Below are 21,403 nucleotides of genomic sequence, written 5' to 3' on the forward strand. Positions count from 1 at the left end.
AATATAGCCTACTATAAGGTTAGTAGGATTAAGAAGACTAGCTAGCCCTCTATAATAAAGGTCTATAAGGTAAAGAGTAAATATATTATTAACCTATTCTTAACTTATTATATTAATATATATAGACTTCTATATAAAGGTTATATATAATTACTAGAATACTCCTTACTATAAGTTATTTAGAATATATTTAAAACTTATTACTAATATATTTTATAAAAGTTCTCTAAGCCTAGCTAGTAGCTACTATAGGCCCCCCTATAAATACTAATACCCTCCTAAATATAATTTAGAAGAAGACTTATAGTAGCTATAATAATAATAAGGTATAGCCTGTAAGAACCTATTAAAAACACGTTACTAACTTGTTATAGCTTAACTTTATTACTATATCTACCCTACTAAGGATTTAAGGTTATTAGGTTCCTTATACTATCTACGCTTATAATTATCCTAGCTATAGTAAGTTATTTATAATATATTATTAACCTATTCCTAATATATTTTAAGACTATTACTTTAATACTAGTATAGACCTTGCTAATTCCTACTAGAATACTACCTAGTTCTACTTGCAGTATACTTTTGTAGAGCCTAGGGAGGATAGGGAGGATAGAGAAGATACTAGAGAGGGGGAGGGAGATAATAATAGTAATAAGTAGGAATATATTAAGAATATATTAAGAATAGGTTCTAATAAATAATATATAATAGTATATAACCTAAAAGGGTAGTAGTAATTACTAAAATAAACTCTCTACTCTTCTCTTTTTTTTTCTATCTACTAAAAGTAAAGTACTATTTACTTTTATAGGGTCCTTTAATAGTATATAACTTTTTCTTTTAACTTTTATAGGTATTATAAAGCTCTAGTAGTCCCTTAGATTAAAGAAGAATCTAGTATTTATAGGTGTCTAGCTATAATATATTATTAATATATTCTAAATATATTTTAAGAGACTAGACTTATATCTCCTTTTTACTACTTTTACTAAATATTATTTATAGTGTAAAGGGGAGCAACTATTTACTCCTCTTCTTTACTCTCTACTTCCTCTTTAGCCTCTACTCTAGCTACTACTTCTTATTATAGACTAGCTATCTTAGAGGGTTCTTAAACCTTAGAGGAGGCACTTAGTATAGTCTACTCTACTAGCAGAGAACGTATTATTAATATATTTAGAACACGTTCTTAAGTATTTACTATTAAGCTCCTATAAAAGATCCTTACTTCTATAATACCTTGTATTATAGTTCTACTATAGTTTACTAGGGCTATTTAAACCTTAGGATAATACCTCTTAAGGTAGTAGATAAGATTACCTCTATTAGAGAAGTAACACTAAAATAGTTATTAATATATTATAAACGTGTTCTAACTTATATATATATATACTCTATAAAGTTCCTATACCCCTAATCTAGCCTAAATAGCCTAGTAGAAAAGCTTGCTAGGAAATACTATACACCTATTATTTAGGTAGGATATTATAGGAGAGAATACCCTAGTATTAGATAGAAGTAACTTAAGCTTAATATATTGCTAGTATAAATCCTACTTAGTATTAGAACAAGTTTATAACGTGTTTCTAATATATTCTATTATATACTAACTTTAAAAGATCTTTATAGACTATATTAACTAGTTATATCTAATAATATTAGGAAAGATAAATAGTAAAATAGTATTAAACTCTTAAATATAAAAAGTTCTTATAGAGTATAAGAAGAAAGAAGAAGAAAGAGAAAAAGAAAGAATATATATTTATCTACTTATATATACTTATATAATAGACTAGAATATATTAAGAACTAGTTAGGAACTAGTTACTATATTTATAGACTAACCCTACCTTATATAAAAAGTAGCTATCTCTTTCTTAAGTTTAAACTATGCCTTTTATAATTTAAATAGTGCCTTTTTCTATATAAGTTCTTCCTTATCTACCTCTAGCTTTTCTTTTCTCTCCTTTAGAGCCTAATTACTAAGAAGAGCCTTTTATTATAAAGTTTATAGTTATAGACTAATAATAAGTTAGGAATATATTATAAACGTGTTTTGCAAAGCATACCTTTAGGTTACTATTAGTAGAGGAGAAGAGCCTAGTAGTAGAGAAGATAGAAAAGGGGCTAGTAAACTTCTTTCTAATACTGCTCTACTACTTGCCCTCTAGCTTTAGGCTTTTAAGCGTGCTCTTTTATTTCTTATTAGGACTAAGATATATCTAGTTAAGTTAGATATAGCAAGACTTGCTTTATTATTATTTAGAGTATTATTATTATTATAGGATATATTCTAAATATATTCTAAATATATTTTAATTAGTAAATATATATAATACTAGTGTAAGACTTACTTTCTCCCCTTTAAAGCTTTTTAAGGTACCTTTACTTAAGCCTATTAGGAGTTCTATAGTTATAGTGTATTCTAAACTTACTCTAGGCTTTAAACTCTTTTATATCCTATAGATCTATCTAGTATACACTATATAATATTACTTATACAATTCTAATAGGTTAAGAATAGGTTATAAACTTACTTCTAAGTAGCCTTAAGAATACTTATATGCTTACTAGTTTTATATCCTTTCTAGCCTACTTACTTAGCTATATTTAAATAAGATTCTAGTTTTTCTTATACCTCTTTTAATATTTTACTATAGTATTATATAATCCTAGTAGTAATTACTAGGTTTTTCTTATAGATTGCCTAGTTTTAGGTATCTTTAAAGGGTTTGTGTTCTAATTATATAAGAACAAGTTAGGAACACGTTTAGAATAGGTTTAGAATATATTTACTTATATAAGAGGAGGTTAGTAAGCTAAAAGTATTCCTCTACTATTAATACCTATAGTAATTTACTTAGACGTAAAGAGGTAGTATTATCTAGCTCTCTTTTATATACTTTGTAAATACTTCTTTGTAGATATACTTAACAAAATCTTATACAAGATTAAAGTTGCTAGCGCTAGTTACGCTTATAGGGATTAATTAACTAGAGATAGCGCCTAAGTCCTAGAAACAAGTTAGAAACACGTTATAAATATATTATAGTGCGCTATAAAACTTGCCTATTATCTACTTATTATATATATTAATAGTAGTCCTATAGAATCCCTATAAGTAAATATACCTCTATAATACTTATCTTTTTATAAGTGCTTTATACTTCTAAAAGAAGTTAGTAATAGTAACTTAATATATCTTAGTTATATCCTTATCTATAATAATTTAGCTAAGTATAATAACTATAATATATTAGAAATATGTTATAAACCTATTCTTAATGCGTACGCTTCTTTTCCTACAGGTAGAAGATTACTATTAGAATCTCTACCTATGCCCTATATAACCTCTTATATAATATATCTATCTAGAATATGTCTTAATCTAATAGAATTAATACCTACTCTTTAAAAAGGTAAATAATTAAGTTACCTAAGCTTAATATAAAGATTTGCTATATATACGCCTGTAGTAATATGTTAGTAATATATTCTAAACCTATTCTCTTATACTACGTATAGTTTTAGGATCCTAATACTTTATCCTCTACTTATAGTGTACTCCTCTAAGGCTACTCTTAAATAAGAACTATAGAAGCTTTTCACGCTTTATAATACGTAAGATTTTATCTTTATTTACAAAGCTAATATATATTTCTTTAATAGAATAGAAACCTTTAAGTTAGAGATAGGTTTAGAGCTAGGTTAAGTTTAGGAACTAGGCTATAATAAGTTAGGAATACATTTATAACAGGTTGTAAACAACTTATATTATATAAGCTATAAAGTAAGTATAGGCTATAACACCTTTACTACTTCCTTAATATTACTATTAGATAGTATTAAGGGAGGAGGAGGTATATATATATATATACTAAAAGAAATAATAGTAAAAAAAGGTATTACTACTATATCTATTAGTATAATTACTTAGAAGGTAACTTTACATAGGATTTTAAATAGAGATCCTTACCCTTATAGATAATTAACGCCTAGAATATATTAGGAATATATTAGGAATAGGTTATAATATACCTACTACACTTCTTTATCTAGCTTAACTATAGCTTAACTATAGAATATAAAGCAGGACTACTAGAAAGATTTAATATCTCTCTAGTTAGAAGACCTTATAGATATATAGAGTCTACCTCTAGTAGTACCTAACTAAAATAATGTTTTTTCCTAGTAGTAGATATTAGGCTATAGTTCTAATAGCTAATATATAGTTAAGCCTATTCTATAATTTACTAACTTATTATTAATATATTTTAAACATGTTTAAGTTTTGCTCCCTACCTAATTTACTATAGTCCTTATTATAGGATAATAAGATACCTAGTAGTCCTTATAAATTCTTAAAGAGAAGCGCTTAATAAGGCTATAATAATAGCTTCTTATTTATAGTTCTTTTTATAGAATTTTCTTAGGTACTATACTTTTTAAGGTTTAGATCTAATTATATAATATATTATTAATAACGTAATAAGAATATGTTTATAACGTATTCTTAAGATACTTACACGCTTTTACCCTAGAGTATTAGTATTTATACTAGCTTGCTAGCTAGCTATTAAAGAATAGTAAAGTTATAGGCCTATTAAGATAGACAGACTAGCAGGAGTATTATACCTACTAGAATTAGAATAATTTAAGAACATGTTCTTAACGTGTTACCTATATAGCCTATATAAGCACCTCTTCTCTTATTAGGTAAGAGCTATCTTTATATTACTAAACTAGTATTATATACCTATACCCTTAGCTATATAATTAAGGGTATACTAGGAGAATAGCTATATACTTAATAATTACTAGTATAAGTAGTAGTTCTTAACTATTACTATAAGTAAGGTATATATTATACCCCTATAATATATTACTAACCTATTCTAAACTTATTCTATTTACTTTTACTTACTTCTTTAACGCTACTACTACTATCCTCCTCTAGTACTTTATATAGTTACCTAAATTTATCTCTAATATTACTATCTAGTTTAGATATATTATCTAGTACTACTATACTAAACTCTAGTATAGTATTTAGGAACGCCTATATATTATTAAGAATAGGTTTAGAACACGTTTAAAAAAGATAGTAATAAAAACTACGTTTACTTACTTAAATTACCCTAATTTATACTTAACTATAGGCTAGTTTATATAACTATAAAAATTTGCCGCTGTGACGTGGACTTGAACCTACAGGGATATTCTAACCACTCGGAGTAAAGCCCAAGTCGCCCGACGCTAAACCCATGGTCATATGACATGCCACCACATCACATCGACAGCCGAACACTTCAATACAAGTGATCCGCGAGTAACTGATCACTACCTGCGCCCAGCTCTGCCTTTCTTAGTGTATCACGGTGTCACATGGGCCTTGGAGCTTTCCCTCTTGGGCTAGTCAGCGGCGAACTCCGATACGCTTGATCTGGAGCAAACCACCTGTGCTCACAGCAGCAAGCCAAAACTCGCTTTGGACACATTTCTCTCCCTTACCTCACCGACCAGAAACCTCAGAAATGACGACAAGATACCGCGTTGAATGTATGTGGAGTTTGACCCGTGGACTGCTCAGACGCTGGGCTGCAAGTCGAGCTAGCTGGGAGAGAGCACGCTAACCAGGTCCAGATGCTCTCAAGGTTGGTGGTGAAATTTGATAGTCTTGAAGCAAGTGTTGACTGTATTCAAGACTCACCGTAGGGATCAACTGGTAAGCTCGGCTGTTGCATGATAGTACTGTTGATCGTGAACTGATTTATGTCACAGATCGAGTGGATCAAGGTATGGTCTTCGTGAACCAGTGCAACATCAGCCCCTAACCATCATCAAGGGTCTTCTAGCAGTTCCATTTGTCCTACACTCACACCCAACTGCCGTATTCGAACCTGATGGCGAGTCGGTCGATCACCAGGCCAGTCTCGCCCAACGGCGGTACGCTGAAATTATGCGTGATGTAGAGGAAATCATCAACGATCACAGTGAGTGGTTATGTGCTTTACTCTTACACACGGGAATTGGCAACGGCTATTACTGTTGTTGTACTGACCTTCATGTAGTTGAGCACCAAAGGGCCGGCAAACCCGACCGATCCAAACTCAAGCTTCTCGTTCCATCAGTGGCAAACTTCTTCACCCCTCTAGCCTTGCACGATGCTTTCATCTGGCAGGACCAACGCCGCTTCATTAGCCATCGACGCTTTGTTCCGCCCTCGTTCAATGACATTCGTCTAGTGTTGAACACAGCCCAAGTCATGAGCCTAGTGCGGGGCGGCCCCTTGGATCTTGTGACGTTTGACGGAGATGTCACCCTATACGACGACGGCGAGTGTCTCGTACCCGAAAACCCAGTCATTCCCAAGATTCTGCAGCTCATGCGACGAGGTTCTAAGATCGGGATCGTCACAGCGGCTGGCTATACCGAAGCCAAGCGCTACTATGAGAGGCTCCATGGACTCCTCCACGCTGTACAAGCATCTGACCTGCCGTTGGAATGGAAGCAGAATTTGATGATCATGGGAGGTGAAAGCAACTTTTGCTTCAAGTTTGATGAGAATAGCCCTGATATGCTCAGATTTGTGCCTAGGGAAGAATGGGTGCTGAAAGAGATGCTTTCATGGCACGAAGCGGATATCAAGGAGCTTCTTGATCTCGCAGAGGCCTCGCTTGAGGATACCGTAAAGAATTTCCGACTCGAGGCAGTCGTTGTGCGGAAAGAACGAGCGGTAGGGATCATACCGAAAGAAGGGCACAAGTTTTGCCGCGAGACACTGGAAGAGACGGTCCTGATTGTGCAAAAGATTCTGGCAAGTTTGAAATGAGGTCAGAAAAGGGCAATGACTAAACTGTACCAGGACATTTCCGAAGTTGGACAACGGCTACCCTTTTGCGCCTTCAATGGTATGTCTGCTGTTTCCAAGAGATGGAGTGGAGACTAACATGATGTGTAGGAGGAAACGACGTGTTTGTTGACATTGGTGACAAGTCATGGGGTGTGCTTGCGTGTCAGCGGATCTTTGGTGGGATTGAAGGGGCAAAGACGCTGCATGTGGGTGATCAGTTCCTGAGTGCTGGGGCCAACGACTTCAAGGCGCGGTTGGCGTGTACGACAGCATGGATTGCGAACCCACAGGAGACGTGCCAGCTGTTAGATGAGATTGCCGAATTGGACGAAATGCAACAACGCAAGAAGAGATGAGGGAGGGCGGGAGAGTGGGGGGTAGTGTTTGTAGCCTGATAGTGGTAGGGGGTGGGGTTTTGATTATAATGGAGGAATTGACATGGGCGACTTGAAACAAGCACTGTTGGGAACTGCAGCTAGAAGGGATGATTCATTGAGGGATTGCCATGAGCACCATTCGGTTTTCCTCGTTCTGTAGCACGTATACATGCAGTATGCATGGAGAACGAAGGTATAGAAAGTGGATATGATATGTAGCTAGCAGAAGCTTTGTAGTTTGTAGTTATGAGTAAGGGTTGCGTAGAAGAGGGATGCTCTGGACACTTTGATCCGTATTACAGCCGATGGATTCGTGTCCTGAGAGTGGAAAACCTAGATGGCTGCCTATGCGCTTCTACCGTTGAACCTACTTGCGATCGTCATGTGCCCAGCCTGCTATCTGCTATCTGCCATCTGCCATCTGCTGCATGGCATTGTGTGATCACAATACGCGATAGCCGTTCCCGAAGACCCTGGCTCTTGGCCCGTAGGTACCGGTACCGGCCCCCGCAGCATGGCTTGTTTGTTGTGGGTACCGGTAGGGCTTGGTGGCTGTGGAGCGAGCACATGAAAAGAAGTCGGGCTCTTGCTAACAATCAGGTAACAACAACAACAACAACGTATACGGTAACTCACATGCAGGGTGGCTAGAGGTTTGTAGTTGGATGGTAGCAAAGATGATGTGCAATCTGACTGGGCATAATAGCCACTTTCGTCTTCTTGCATGTGCACTAGGTAGGTACCATGGCAGACCTGTTTGTCGTAAGCTTGTTTGGGGTTTGGGGGGGCCAAAGGTAGGTAGAAAGGCATTCAGGCGGCCTCGTATGTACGGTGTACTGCGGAGTGTGGACTGTATTCTGTGGACTGTATTCTGTGGACTGTGGACTGTGGACTCTGTGCAGTGTCCATCAGCCGTCAGTCCAAGCCTGTCAGGGAACCCTCGCGTCCAACGCCAGACCCAGAAGACCTCCTGAGCTCATCCTCGCCTGCCTGCGCTCGCTCCCACGCCAACGCGCAACCCGCCCACACCCTCCCCCTCCCTCCCTTCCCTTCCCTCCCTCGATTGATTGCGCTGAAGGGCCAATTTACCCCAGATCCAGGCCCCAGAGCATTCCACTCTCCACGTGCCCGCCCACCGCTCTCCACTGACTGCTGCTGCCCCGTCCTCCCATTCACCATGGCGCCTGGCAAATTCTCATACAAGCCACTGACCCTGACCCCCATCAACTTCTCCCTGACCGAGGGCACCCAAATCCCAGCGCCGCTCGACAGCCCACCCGAAACACCGCGTCCCCCAACGCCTGGCAAAGGCCCACTGTCGTCGCACCCGACGCCCAAATCACCCGCCTTCCCACCCACCGACGACTCGCCGCTGGGCAAGGACTCTGAGGACTCGACGGCCGACACACACTTGCATCAGAGCCGCACGAGCGATGCAGCCAGCGTCCTGTCACCCGCAAGCCCCTCGAACAAGCGACCGGCCTCGGTGCGCAAGTTTTTGGGCTTGCGCACATTGTCCTCCTCGGACAGCCTAAAGTCAGATCGGCCTGGGTCGCCGGCGACCATCAACAGCCAGACACCCAGCCTGTCGCGGAGAAAGAGCGGCAGCTGGTTTGGCAAGAAGAAGAGCTTTGCCGCAGGATCTGTGCCGGAGGGCAATGGCACGTCGGCGCCCTACTCCAACGGACGCACCGTCTCGCAACCTGTAGCTGTACCTGCATCGGCACCTGCACAGCCACCGGCCCAACCAAGGGGCCCGCCACCCCCAGCGCTACCCGAGCTCAAGTCGCTCGGTGTCAGCGAGGACACCTTCAGTCTGGGCGCAGACGACATGTTCAAGAACATTGGTGCCGACGACAAGTCGAACAAGAAGTAATCACATAATAGAGGGAGGCTATGTTGGGCGACGGTGGCATGTTTATGATGCATTTCTAACGTATCTTGAGTTTAATGGCCTTGTCCAACCTTCGCTTCTGGACCACGTGTTGGAGTTGGAACACTGCGGCATCTTCATTTTGGCTTGCATATGCACACGATACCCCCGGTCGAGACAGAATGGAGGAGGAGGATGGCGGTGGTGGAGAGTAGTAACTTTGGAGTGTGGAATGTGTGTGCGTGTGTGTGGGAATGGCTGGTGACGAGGCACAGCACTTGTGTAGCCGCCATTCGGGTTTTTATTCTTCCCCAAAACATATCTGCAGGCATGTCCTGCATGTATATATCAATGGCCGCAAGTTGTTTTGGCCTTCACTACATCAAATAGCCGTTTCATTTGTCAGACGAAGAAAAGAAGAGAAGCGCTTCTGTTTCCCATTCCTTGTTCCAACATTGTCTGACCGGCTTATGATGTAGGTATACATGCTGCATGTCCTCATATATCTATCATGTACCATAGCTAGTAGACTGGGCCATACATAGGGGCGGGCATGCTGCGCTTCAGAGCGGGCAGAGCGAAAGCACGAGCGCGGTAGGACGTGTTTGTTGCTACGGGCGCTACCGGTACGTTAGCGTCACACTACCTACACGACGCCTGGTCACAACAACAAACACGGATGCGGGCGCATCAACACCAACACCAACACCAACACCACAAACCACCCCTCCTCCCCCGCCCCTCAGCCCTACCCAACATTTGCATAGCCGCCACATAGACATAATACTATTGTACACAACTTCGAGACAGACATCACCGACAGTATTACTGCGACCCCCCTTTCTCTGCCATGGCCCAGGACTCGGGCATGTTTTCTGTGCGCCGACCGCGAGAGGTGAGTACCTAGTGTGCGCCGTATTGATCCCCTCGCAACCCACTTGCGCCCACGATTTCAGGCTCTCTCTCTCTCTCTCTCTCTCCCAATGGTCACTGACAAAAACAATCTATGATACAGACTCTCGGCCCTGTCACCAACAACTCATCGGCCATTCCCATGCCATCGTCGGCTATGAAGCGATCGAGCTCCATCAACATGCAGTCCTCACAGCCCCAGTTTCCCCCCAACCATGCCCGTTCCCAGAGTGGATCTAGAATGTCCCTGGCGCCCGGTCGCCCTAGCCAGCCCCTCTTCCAGCGCTCTTCTTCTGGTACAAACCTCGCGGAAGGCTTTCAGTCCGTCCACCGCAATTCTACCAGCAATGCCTTCGGCGCAGGTAGCGGCAGGAAGAGCTTCGCGCCCAGTTCTTCCATTTTCCAGACCCCGGCGCCTCTTTCCTCAACACCCAACTTCGAACAGAGCGCGCAGCGACGAAGCAGCGTCTTTAAATCGCGCACATCGCATGGCCCTGGCCAGTCGGGCGTGAAGCAGTCGTTCTTCCAGACAGCACCTATGCCCTCGGCACCACCTACGGATCCGCGGCGACTCAAGGATGCCAGTACACGTGCGCAGATGGCTCATGAGCTACTAGAGTACCTGACACAAAACAACTTCGAAATGGAGTCGAAGCACGTCCTGTCGAACAAAGCCATGACTTCGCCTACCCAAAAGGACTTCAATTGCATGTTTCAGTGGCTATACAACCGCATCGATCCCAGCTATCGCTTCCAAAAGTCAATCGATCAAGAAGTTCCTGTTCTACTGAAGCAAATGCGATATCCCTTTGAAAAATCCATCATGAAGTCACAGATTGCAGCCGTAGGTGGCAATAACTGGGCCACATTTCTGGGTTTGTTACACTGGATGATGCAGCTTGCGCGTCTCATGCAAGCATACGAGTCTGGAACCTACGACGACGCTTGCTTTGAGGCTGGTTACGACGTTTCTGGCGATCGCATCATCTTCGACTTCTTGTCAGACGCATATAGCACTTGGCTATCAGCCGATGACGATGACGACGATGAAGAGGCACAGAAAAGACACATGAAGCCTCACATCGATGCCATGGCGAAGAAGTTTGAGATGGCGAATGCACAGCACCACGAGCAAGTGGAGCTACTAGAAGCCGAGCACAAGTACCTTCAAGATCAGATTGAGGAACTTTCCAAATCGGGGCCGAGGATCCAGAAACTCGAAGAGCAAATCAGGATCCTCGAAGAGGACCGTGTCAAGTTTGAGAACTACAACAACTCCATGGATGCCAAGGTCAGAAAATACAACGATCGCTGTCAATTCCTGGAGAAATCTGTCGAAGAGATTGAAGCTGAGCTAGAAGCTGCAGAGAAGGAGCAACAAGAACTCCAAGCCATCATCGATGGACGCGGCATGACCATTGCGGATATCGACCGCATGGCCAATGAAAAGGAACGCCTTGACGCAGCCCTCCAGGCAACGTCAACGCGCCTTGAGGAGTCGAAAAAACGGGTTGCAGAAAAAGAACTAGCGGCCTCGCGCAAGTTGGATGAACTCGAGCAGACCATTGAGCGATACAACAATTTGGGCTACCAAATTGGCGTTATCCCCTCTACCGCCGTCAACGCCAAGGGCCAAGATTACGAACTTGTCCTAACTGTCACCGATGGCCCCAACTTTTCAGGCTCACAGATGGCTGGCTCATCACAGGATGCATCAGACCGTCTTCTCCATGACGCAGGTACAGGATACTCACCTGCTCACCTCCTCAACCTCGACCTCCGTGGCAGTGTCAAATCCAACATCATCGCTCTTCGGAAAGAAATACAAGAGCGCCGTAATCAAGCACTCGAGGCTGACATGAACAACCACGATCTACTGGACAAGATTAAAGAGGCAATGGACGACAAGCAAGCCGAAGTCGAAGCACTCGGTCATCGTGTCCAACAAGCCGAAGAGGAGCTAGAGAAATTGCGCGAAATCACAAATACCCAGAAAAGCCAGTCAGATGCGCAAATCGAGCGCATGGAGAAGGAACTCTCGCGCATGCGAAGCGGACTTGGCGAGAGTGTGCAGCTGATGGTGCAACGTGAGATGGCTGTCAACATTGAGTAAGTATCTGGAAAAAAACTTGGTACAAAAAACATTGGCTAACACAACAACCCCCAGGTACGAACAACTTCAGCTCCGTGCCAATGCTCTGCGCGAAGAACTTCACACGGAAATTGAGCGCATGCTCGACGACATTGTGCGGTTCAAACTGCATGTCCAGCGCTCGCTGGAGGAGTATGAGCAGTTTATTGCGGATGAGGTGGAGAGGAGTTGTGAGGAGCAGGACCTTCTTGCTGCTGAAGAAGGTGAGGGAATGGAGGAGTGAGTAGTACATAGTTCGAGATGAGATGACGTTTGTTCAATGAGGTTATGACGATGGTTTGGAGTATGGAGTCGGAATGATACAGTGAGGATACTTTGGGGGCTTTTGTATATCGACCTAGCCTGTTTTTTCGCCCCGTCTACAACGTTTGGAAATTGGGTTGGGCTTGGTTGGGGCTTTGCGAGATACCTCTTTGAGTTTTTCTTATCACTGGGGATGTTTGGTGTTGTTACAATATGATTGACTTTAGCAGGAGAGCGTGTGAGAAAGCTTGGTGCCAACTACTCTACCTCTCTCCACATGCCTCGGCCTAAACAGAAGAATGTTCTTCTATCCTTCCTAGAACCCTCGCTTGATCTGAAGGTATACCTGTTCGGTCCGAGAGTCTGCTGGTTGACAATCCCCTCTAGATCCAGTCGAACTGCCTATCTACGCATAGGGCCCCCCCCCCCCATTTTCGTATAGTACCCCTCTACCACGAGGTCGTGATTCGAAGATTACTTCATCCACATGACAACTAGCTTGCTCATATGTCGATGAACCATTGTGGCCGATTGGACTATTTCTCTAGCGTAGCATGGGATCCGCATGGACATCATATGAAGATTTTAACCCTCCCTAGAATAAGAGACCCTGCCAGCATCTGGAAAATCAATATCATACACGTGGTCCTGCCCAATACGCGCGAAGCAACACAATCGTTACTTTTCCCAGATTCTCGCGGATGTAACCATGCATACTCTTCCGTCAACTGCCGAGCAGGCTTCTTATATTAAGCACTTCAGTAAAACTACGTCAGTCCTCATCTGTTGGTCAGAAGCCATCAGGCCATCAAAGGTGGCAATGGTAATCTCAACATGAACTAAGATGATTGGTAGATGTTCATATGTCGATATGCTCGACGCAATCTATGCTTCGGGATTTTTTTGAGCATACACATTCATCTTCGCACTTAAAGAGGCAAGAATGTCTTGCTGGAACATTCTTGTGTCATTTTTTGCAAGCTCCAGACGGGATACCTCCATCATGCTTTCCAACCTATTCATCGCTGGTGCGCTATGGAGCCAGTCCACTATTGCACAAAACATGCTACGCTTCGGATGCTCCCAACTCACCGTTGAACGAGCCGACCCCCTCGTTAACCCAGGACAAGCCCCTTCCCCTCACACCCATCAGATCATCGGCGGAAACTCCTTCAACCTGACCGTAAATCATCTCTTATTCCCCTATCCCACATATGCCCCCCAACACAAAAGCAAACCAACTAACACACACTCGCCCTACCTCCCCAGATGACCCCCGCCGAATTCGACCCCCCTTCCCTCTCCACCTGCACAACCTGCACCTACGCCGAAGACTTTAGCAACTACTGGACCGCAAGCCTCTACTTCAAATCCCCCGAAAACGGCACCTACCAACGGGTCCCCCAATTCGCCAACATCGGCCTCCAACAAGACGGCGGCATGACGGTCTACTACATGCCCTACAGCGCCAAAAACAACAAAGTCACCGCCTTCAAACCCGGCTTCCGCATGATTGCCGGCGACCCAACCGCCAAAAAGAGTAACCGCGTCTCCATCTGTCACCGCTGCCAAAACCCCAACTCCGGCTTCGGCGCCCCTTGCGACGCAGGCGATACCGCCGAGCTGCCGACCAAGTACTGTGCGGATGGGATCCGGGCGACGATCATCTTCCCGTCGTGCTGGGATGGTAAGAATCTGGATAGTCCGGATCACCGGAGCCATGTTGCGTATTCGAATGCTGGCGGGTTGGGGACGCCGAATTGTCCGAGTTCGCACCCGGTGGCGATTCCGCAGGTCATGTATGAGATTATGTGGGACGTGGGGCGGTATAAGAATGCAGCGTGGTATGCTGGGGGGAAACAGCCGTTTGTTTATAGTTTTGGGGATGGGTATGTCTTTTTTTTTTTTTTCTTTTTTCTTTCTCCTTTGCTCTCTTACACTTGACTCCCTCTATCTATTGTCTCTCTCCCTCTCACGCAATACCACACACTCCATCTAACCCCCCCACTAGCAAAGGCTACGGCCAACACGGCGACTACCTCTTCGGCTGGAAATCCGACTCGCTTCAAAAAGCAATGGACGCCCTCCCGAGCGGCAAATGCGCAAACGCAAACTGCAACGTCCTCAAGGTGCAGTCGGCACAACAGGCCATGGCATGCAAGAAGGCACAGCAGGTGCATGAGGATGTGGGAGTGGCGGGCGAGCAGTGGATTTCAGAGTTGCCAGGGGGTGTGGCGGTCACTTATTAGGATGTTAGCTTGTTAGCTTGTTAGGAAGTTTGGCGTCACCCGGTGGTGTCAGGGCGGGGTTTTAGGTCAGGCTAGACACATGATAGTGTTTGAATGTAGTCTCGATTTAAATGTCAATCGTAGCATTTCACTTGTCTTCCCCTTTCCTGGTAACATGCATATCCACGCTAACGCCTGATTATCAAAACGTCAAAACACTCTTTGATACCCATCAACTAACAAGTCAGTGACTTACTCACACACGCACACACACACCCCTCGCAACTCCCCACTCCAGTACCGCAGCCATCTATCCTCCACCTCTACCACCACGCACAAACGCCCTCCTCAGTAGCACCCACCACAACCACCACAATCGATACCATCCCGCCAATATAAATGCTAATACTTGGACTATTCCTTCACGCAAAGCACCACCATCACTTGGTCAAACGGTCGATCGAACGGCCGGTATCCTGAAGCTCACCCTCTCCCCAGATAGAGCAGGGCTCTAGATTTAAATCCGATCGGGGGACAGGTTCAAGGGAGAAATCACATTCGAAACGTGAGCGGTAATCATCATCACAGTCGTGGAGGGGGCCGCATGGCGGTCTTCCAGGGCCGTCGTTTGACTCTTTTGTCTTTTTGTCATTGGTGGTGTGTGCTCTTTTGTTGGTGTGACTTGGGAGAAGAGAATCTGTACTGCCTTTTATCTAGCATGAGTTCGAATCGTAGAGCTTGCAAAGATGTCTCTTATATCATGCATATATATACGCATAGGTACTGTACACGCGGCTAAGAATAACAAGAAATGCATAACCATTTGGACTAAACAATGACACTAGTGGATATCCAAACAAATCAGAACCTAAAGGCATCTTACACACCACCAAAACGCCTCTGGTAGCTCCACAGTCCTGTCTTCCTGGGCTTACTCATCCAAAGATTCCTTGCCCCCCAAAGCTGTCCCCAAGCCAGTTCTCTCCCGCTATTATACCCAAGACCCCAATACCCATCCAACCCTGAATAAGCGTTTCCTCCTTCCCAACATGAATCTCGTAACTCACAGGAGGAAAAAAATACATAGCTACTCCTGAGTCTTCCCCCCACCCATTCGCTCAATGTTAGACAACAGCCTGCTCTTACTCCCACTCGAGCTCCGGCTCAACTCTGGCCCTGGCGCCTTCTTGGCCCCAAAGCCTCCTGGTGCACGGAGTCCAGAGGGCTTCGCAATGCCACTCCCACTTGCACTGTGACTGTGACCCTTTTCACCCATAGCACCGAGACGATCCCCCATGGCGCTAGTAGGTCGCCCGCCGCCAAGCGCTGAGCTTGGCCTTGAAGTCATAGATGCTCCGGCCAGGAAGCCCGTGTTACGCATTGCTTGTTCAGGAAGAGCTTGCTTCTGCTTTGACGCGGTGGTGGCTGGAGCCGGGCCCATTTGTGATCTGCGGAAGTCATCTTGTTGCATTTCTTCCATCTTCTCGCCACACATGGCTAGCATTTGCTCTGCAGCTGCAACTAGCTCGCCCTTTTCGATCCGCTCAGCTTCCAGATCTTGGAGAAGCGTACCGTTTTGTTCTCTTAAGGAACGTAGTTCAGACTGAAGGCCGGCAAGTTTGGCTTTGAGGTTCTCGATTTCTGCGCGTTGGGCTTCGAGGGCTTGTTTGTCTTCTGCACTCGTTGTACCGCCCGAAAGTGTTTGCTTTTCGTCTTCTGCACGGGCATCAAGTTCTCCAGGGTTGATCTTGCTGAAGGTGTTGTCGCGCTTCTTTTCTGCTTCCTCGACTTGACGCTCAAGACGGATGATTTGGAGTCGGAGTTCCTTGCATCGCTCGTCTGCCTTCTTTTGATAGTTGTCTTTGAGAGCCTTGATCTTCTTCTCGTGTTTGGCTTTGTAAGCTGTGTGCAATTCGCGTGCCACCTCGTTGACCTTCTCTGCAATAGCAGTCTGACACTCAATTTCCGAGTATGTCTTCTTGTTTTCCTCACCCTCGTCGTTGTTGATGAAGGTGGTCATGTCTACATTCTTACTCTCGGCTTCAATAACCTTAGTCTCGAGCTCAGAAGATCGATTCTCAGCATCCTCTGCACGTTTCTCAGCTTCCACTAGCTTGGTGAGCAAGTCGTCACGCTCGACGTCGTTGCGAGCCAACTCAGCTTGCACATCTTGCAACAGCTTCTGGACTTCTTCGCCCTTCTTCTTCCAGTCAATCATTTGCGCCTCTGCATATTCTCGCGCGGACCGCTCGTCGCGGACGGTCTCGAGCGCTTCGCCAACACGACGTTCAGCGTCCGCAATGGCTTTAGACAGTGACTCCACCTCAGCCTCCTTTCCAGACAGGCTGGCAGTCAAGGAAGAAATTTGGGAGGAGAATTGTGACTTGACGGATTCCATTTCACGAATGGTCACTGTGGGCATGGACCGCGGTGTTGGAGGAGGTGGTAGCTCGAAGTCCAACAAGTTGAGCATGTGGCGGCTTTGGCTGGGAGTAGCTGAGACATGGGAGCCGGCTTTTGCAGGTGACCGTTGATTCTGGTAGTAGGAGCGAAGGTTTGGCTCTGTGGTAGACTTCGTAGGTGATGTTCGTGTGCGACTAGGAGAATTACGGCGTGACGTCGTAAAAGATTCCATCTGTGCGGTGAAGTCAAGGAGCAGGTTCGTCGTATCATTCTCTTTATATGAGCGACGTGATGTGGGTGAAGGTGTACGGTCGGACCGACGCACCGTTGAAGGTGTCATTTGATTGCGCGATGCACGCGGTGTTGCCTATGGGGCCGTCAATTAACGATGGTTTCTCGGATTTCACCGTTCTCACTCACATCTGGCTCGTCACGCTTTGCAGGGCTCTGCTTCATAAAGGCGAATTTGGTCATGTCGATACCGGGCATTTCAGAGAAGTTGCTGAAACATGTATCATCGACATCAGCCGACGTCAGGTCCGGACCATCTGGGTTGAAATCGGTATTATCCAAACCCAGATCCAACTCAAAATCGTCATCCTGCGTTGCCTGTCGTGTAGGGCCTTCGTGATCTTCCATGTGCTTCATAGCAATCGTGAGACCCTCGTTGTCGCGCAGCGCTGAGCCTTGATGAGACGATGTGGGGCGGCTTGGCGATGATGATGATGATGCATGCAATTTTTGTGATACCGTGTTCCCAAGGGGAGTAAAATTCTGTCTATGGTCGAAAGACGCTGTGTGGACGTCTTTGGACGGCGACATGTTCTCGCGCGACTGGCTGTTTGAAGCAGGCTCTGATGGCTCGTTTGAGGGGCCCTTGGTGGGAGAAGATTTCTGTGGACTGTTATGGCTTCTAGTACTGGCCTCCATCGCGGCGTCTTCGAAGTCGTCCATAAGATTTTTGACTGGCGACATTTTTGCAGGACTTGTGCGCTCTTTTAGTCCGAGCCTCTTCTCGGGAGACACCCTGAATGCAGACTGCGGGACATCGTCTTCAAAGTCAAGCAGTGGCTTCACAGGCGTACGCGCAGCATTTGGTGCAATGTTCTCTTGGTTATCTTGCTCAACGTTTTCCACGAAGGGTGACGAAGGCGGCTCATTGAAGGTTATGTCGAAGTCATCGTCCAATGTATTTGAGTGCGCATTAGCGTTGACCTTCTCCGGCGAGAGATTCGACATTGGGTCTGCCATGTTTGAGACCAAATAAGTGTGAATAGCTTTTGAGGGTAGTGGTGTGGTTTGGAGTCGTGCATATCGCGGTGCCGCTGAGCCAGTGTTTGGGCTGTGTTTACTTTCGTCCGTGCGCTTCCGATTTTAGCGTGTTCCGTTCCGACAGCGACCAACACGCGCCCGCGCGGCCAAACACTTAGGTACTCAAAGAGGAATAGTTGTTGCAGGTCTATCTATGGAGCTTCCCTCCCGAACGCCGTCGTGAAAGCAGCGGTGTTTGTTTTCTTCTATTTAGCTTGCCTGTTGTCTAGTAGGAGATTATCCGATCTCCTTGGATTCAGTAATTGATTGCGCCCCTTAATGCCCCTGCTAATCTTTGATACTCCTTCAAAAGCTCGTCTACTTCCTTCAACTTCAACTCTTGTGCGTCTTTACATTCAACAAATCGTTTTACAGGAGGCGATGTCTTCTTGAGCTGCTCAAGGGCAGCCACAGCTCTCGTCACCCTCTCTTCTGGCTGCGACTCTCCTGGGATAGTCCTGCTTAATAGCTCTGGAGAAGGCGACATCTTCGCCTGCTCGGTATTTGAAGACGACATAACAGGCGTGCTGCTGCTACTCACAGCTCGTCCGAAGCGAGGAAGGACATTCATACTCGCAAATCGATTCAACGGATTGAAACTGTTACCCATGTTGCGAAGAGAATCCACAGCTGAGGGGTTGCTTGTAGGTATAGCTTCCGGTTTGGCCGCTTTTGGCGCTGGTGGTGTTTTCTCTTCGGCACCCTGTGCTGCCGCATGTGCAGCACGTCGTCCGCTACTGCTACCTCCGGATTGAGTGGAGTCGACACTGCGATCTCTAATCTGCTTCCTCCCCGCAAAGAGATCAGTCATCTTAGACTCTAAAGTCTTAGGGGCCGCGATATCAGGAACCTCGTCTCCGTGCACTGAGCTGGTAGCGCTGACACTGATGCTATCATCGTCTCCATCCATTTGAGTCGGAGAGCTCACAAGCTTCCTTGCGTCCTCTAAAGTCTTGGGCAAGATTGGTGCCTCTGGTCCGGGACTATTCGGGTCCTTGTCACGTAGATTGCCGAAAAAGAATTTAAAACTGTTGTCAAGTGTGCTGTTGATACGGCCAAGGGCTTGGTCCGCTGAGTCGAGAATGGAGTCACGAACAGCATCTGAGGCCGCCTCAAATTTGTTTGTTTGTGCTTGTATCAAATTGCTCAATCGACGCTGAGCTTTGGTTGTAGTGGGACTGGACGGCTCCGTATTGGCAGACTTTGAGGTTGGTGTTGCTGGAATCTGTATCAGGTCTGGGGCATCGGACAAGCCCAGGGACATTGGTGTGATTTCCGACTTGGGTGTAGATGGCCGTGAGTCTGTTTTCCAGGGCCCGGCCTCCTCTGCCCTTAGCGACGACAGATCGACTGTCTCTAGGAAAGAGATGGCAGCCTCTAGGTTGACAAGACAGTAGGCAGTTTCGCCATCCATTCGACTTGATCCTCTGAACCTCTGTATGAACTTCAGGTCACTGATGACATTGAGATGCACAGGCGGTAAGGTAATCAGCGCGTAAATGAGTGTTGGCAAGATCTCGTCTGCAGATGACGTGGATGGGAATATCTTTGAAAGCGCTTCCACGATCGACTTGTGCGCAGCAGCCAGATGATGAAGTTTTCCAAGTGGATATTTTTCATCATTCATTTTGAGGAGATCCTGCCGAGCAGTGGAGAGCCATTCTCTGATCTCTGGGTCCTTCTCCTTGGTCTTCTGGCGCTCTTCGTCTGTCATCTCGTCGCCCGTCATTAGCAACTCCTTGAGACCGATGCCAACAAGTGATAAGGCTGCTGTTCGCGATCTGAGTTTGTGGTCCCTTTCTTCATCGTCGGTACTTCGGTGTCGCCATATTCTTTCATAAACCCTTTCGCATACCGCACGCTCCACCGCCTCCTCGAGCGCCAACCGTTTCACTTCAAGAGATTTCCTCGCTTTTTTACGATCTGCCATCTCCGTCGCACTCAACATCTGCTGTTCTCCGGACTGATCGCTGCCCTTTCTCAGCGGCGCTGGCTTACTGGACGGATTGGAGCCTTTTCTGGACTGCGCAACGAATGATTCGCTTGTAAGGCGAGCAGATAATGTGGCTATATGTGTGGTGATTTTCGCCGAGGCGCGAGTATAAAAGTCTTGAAAGAGGTCAGAGAGAGCATCGGCGGAGAGCGGAGTCGGATGGACTTTGGCAGTAAGTGATTCAAGGAAACTGTCAGAATGTTAGACCTGGTTCACATGTACCTATCCGAAGCCTACCATACCGCTCAGTCAAGCTACGAATCTCAATAGGCAGCTCTTCAAACGTGTCCGGAACACTCGGACCTTCTCCGCTGTTTGCTCCATCCTCCTCCTTGTGCACGAAAACGTCTCCGTCGGCGTGTTCATCTTCTTCTGGCACCATGACGGCCTTGAGAGGGTCTGCAATGTCTGGCACTGGCGGGCCCTGAAGCGTGCTTGCTCGACTTCGTTCGAGGGGACTCTGAGGGGCGGGTTCGAGCCGAGTGAAGGAACGGGAGGGATGCAGGTTTCGAGGGCGGTCAGCCATTGCTGTTCTTGGAACGGTATATCAAAGAGAAGGAAAGTCTCAGGATATTGTGTGCCAGCATTGAAAAGGACGTATTCCGCCTAATCTCACACGTCGAATGTCACCAGATCTGGGACGTTCGACATCAAAACCCAGGACGGACGTGCACAGGGCAAATGGTCCAAGGGGCGGGCAACGTCATGTGTGGAAATTGGCGTTGGGTCGCCGGCGAAAGATGGCCGCAACTGACAAGATAATGTTCGGAGCGATTCACTACTGGCACTGGCACTCACTGGCCGGCTCCATCAAGTCGGTTGATGGCTCCATGCATGCAGGGGGTGGGAGTTGCCTGGGTGTTCACGGGGTGACCAGGTGATGCCTGGGTGGTGTGCCCTTATCAGCACGTGAAGAGGCGCGCCGATCGGAATCCGGGGTAAAGCGTCATGGATGCAATGGTGCTGCCCATCAAGTAGGCGATGGCATGCCAGCACCCAGTTCCCTTCCCCTTGATGCTCACAACTCACCCATAACCTCGTTTGCTCCGACTATC

The 21,403-nt window shown here is 45.8% G+C and overlaps 6 protein-coding genes across 6 annotated transcripts; 4 read left to right on the forward strand and 2 right to left on the reverse strand.

Moving 5' to 3' along the window:
• The first annotated feature begins 5,270 nt into the window (after positions 1-5,270).
• Positions 5,271-7,219, forward strand: IAQ61_002980 (uncharacterized protein). The gene is made up of 8 exons (XM_066095786.1): positions 5,271-5,562; positions 5,647-5,657; positions 5,708-5,728; positions 5,785-5,799; positions 5,849-5,996; positions 6,075-6,820; positions 6,869-6,914; positions 6,965-7,219. Exons 1-8 carry the CDS (start codon positions 5,538-5,540, stop codon positions 7,210-7,212), a joined length of 1,260 nt encoding a protein of 419 aa, XP_065954622.1. The 5' UTR covers positions 5,271-5,537; the 3' UTR covers positions 7,213-7,219.
• Positions 7,220-8,410: 1,191 nt separating this feature from the next.
• IAQ61_002981 (uncharacterized protein) lies at positions 8,411-9,109 on the forward strand (the record flags this gene model as incomplete). Its single annotated transcript, XM_003843219.2, has 1 exon — positions 8,411-9,109. One exon carries the CDS (start codon positions 8,411-8,413, stop codon positions 9,107-9,109), a length of 699 nt encoding a protein of 232 aa, XP_003843267.2.
• Positions 9,110-9,820: 711 nt separating this feature from the next.
• On the forward strand, positions 9,821-12,695 carry IAQ61_002982 (uncharacterized protein). The gene is made up of 3 exons (XM_003843218.2): positions 9,821-10,001; positions 10,122-12,127; positions 12,186-12,695. The coding sequence occupies exons 1-3, from the start codon at positions 9,957-9,959 to the stop codon at positions 12,391-12,393; spliced, it is 2,259 nt and encodes a 752-aa protein (XP_003843266.2). The 5' UTR covers positions 9,821-9,956; the 3' UTR covers positions 12,394-12,695.
• A 721-nt stretch (positions 12,696-13,416) lies between these two features.
• Positions 13,417-14,662, forward strand: IAQ61_002983 (uncharacterized protein; the record flags this gene model as incomplete). Its single annotated transcript, XM_003843217.2, has 3 exons — positions 13,417-13,596; positions 13,683-14,302; positions 14,425-14,662. The coding sequence occupies 3 exons, from the start codon at positions 13,417-13,419 to the stop codon at positions 14,660-14,662; spliced, it is 1,038 nt and encodes a 345-aa protein (XP_003843265.2).
• A 900-nt stretch (positions 14,663-15,562) lies between these two features.
• On the reverse strand, positions 15,563-18,295 carry IAQ61_002984 (uncharacterized protein; the record flags this gene model as incomplete). The annotated part of the gene is made up of 2 exons (XM_066095787.1): positions 15,563-17,411; positions 17,465-18,295. The coding sequence occupies 2 exons, from the start codon at positions 18,293-18,295 to the stop codon at positions 15,729-15,731; spliced, it is 2,514 nt and encodes an 837-aa protein (XP_065954623.1). The 3' UTR covers positions 15,563-15,728.
• A 316-nt stretch (positions 18,296-18,611) lies between these two features.
• IAQ61_002985 (uncharacterized protein) lies at positions 18,612-21,198 on the reverse strand (the record flags this gene model as incomplete). Its single annotated transcript, XM_003843214.2, has 2 exons — positions 20,591-21,198; positions 18,612-20,538 (listed from the first exon to the last, which is right to left on the reverse strand). Exons 1-2 carry the CDS (start codon positions 20,872-20,874, stop codon positions 18,612-18,614), a joined length of 2,211 nt encoding a protein of 736 aa, XP_003843262.1. The 5' UTR covers positions 20,875-21,198.
• Positions 21,199-21,403: the final 205 nt, after the last annotated feature.

The sequence above is a fragment of the Plenodomus lingam genome, assembly GCF_022343315.1.
Source record: "Plenodomus lingam strain CAN1 chromosome Unknown contig_14, whole genome shotgun sequence".
NCBI lineage: Eukaryota > Fungi > Ascomycota > Dothideomycetes > Pleosporales > Leptosphaeriaceae > Plenodomus > Plenodomus lingam.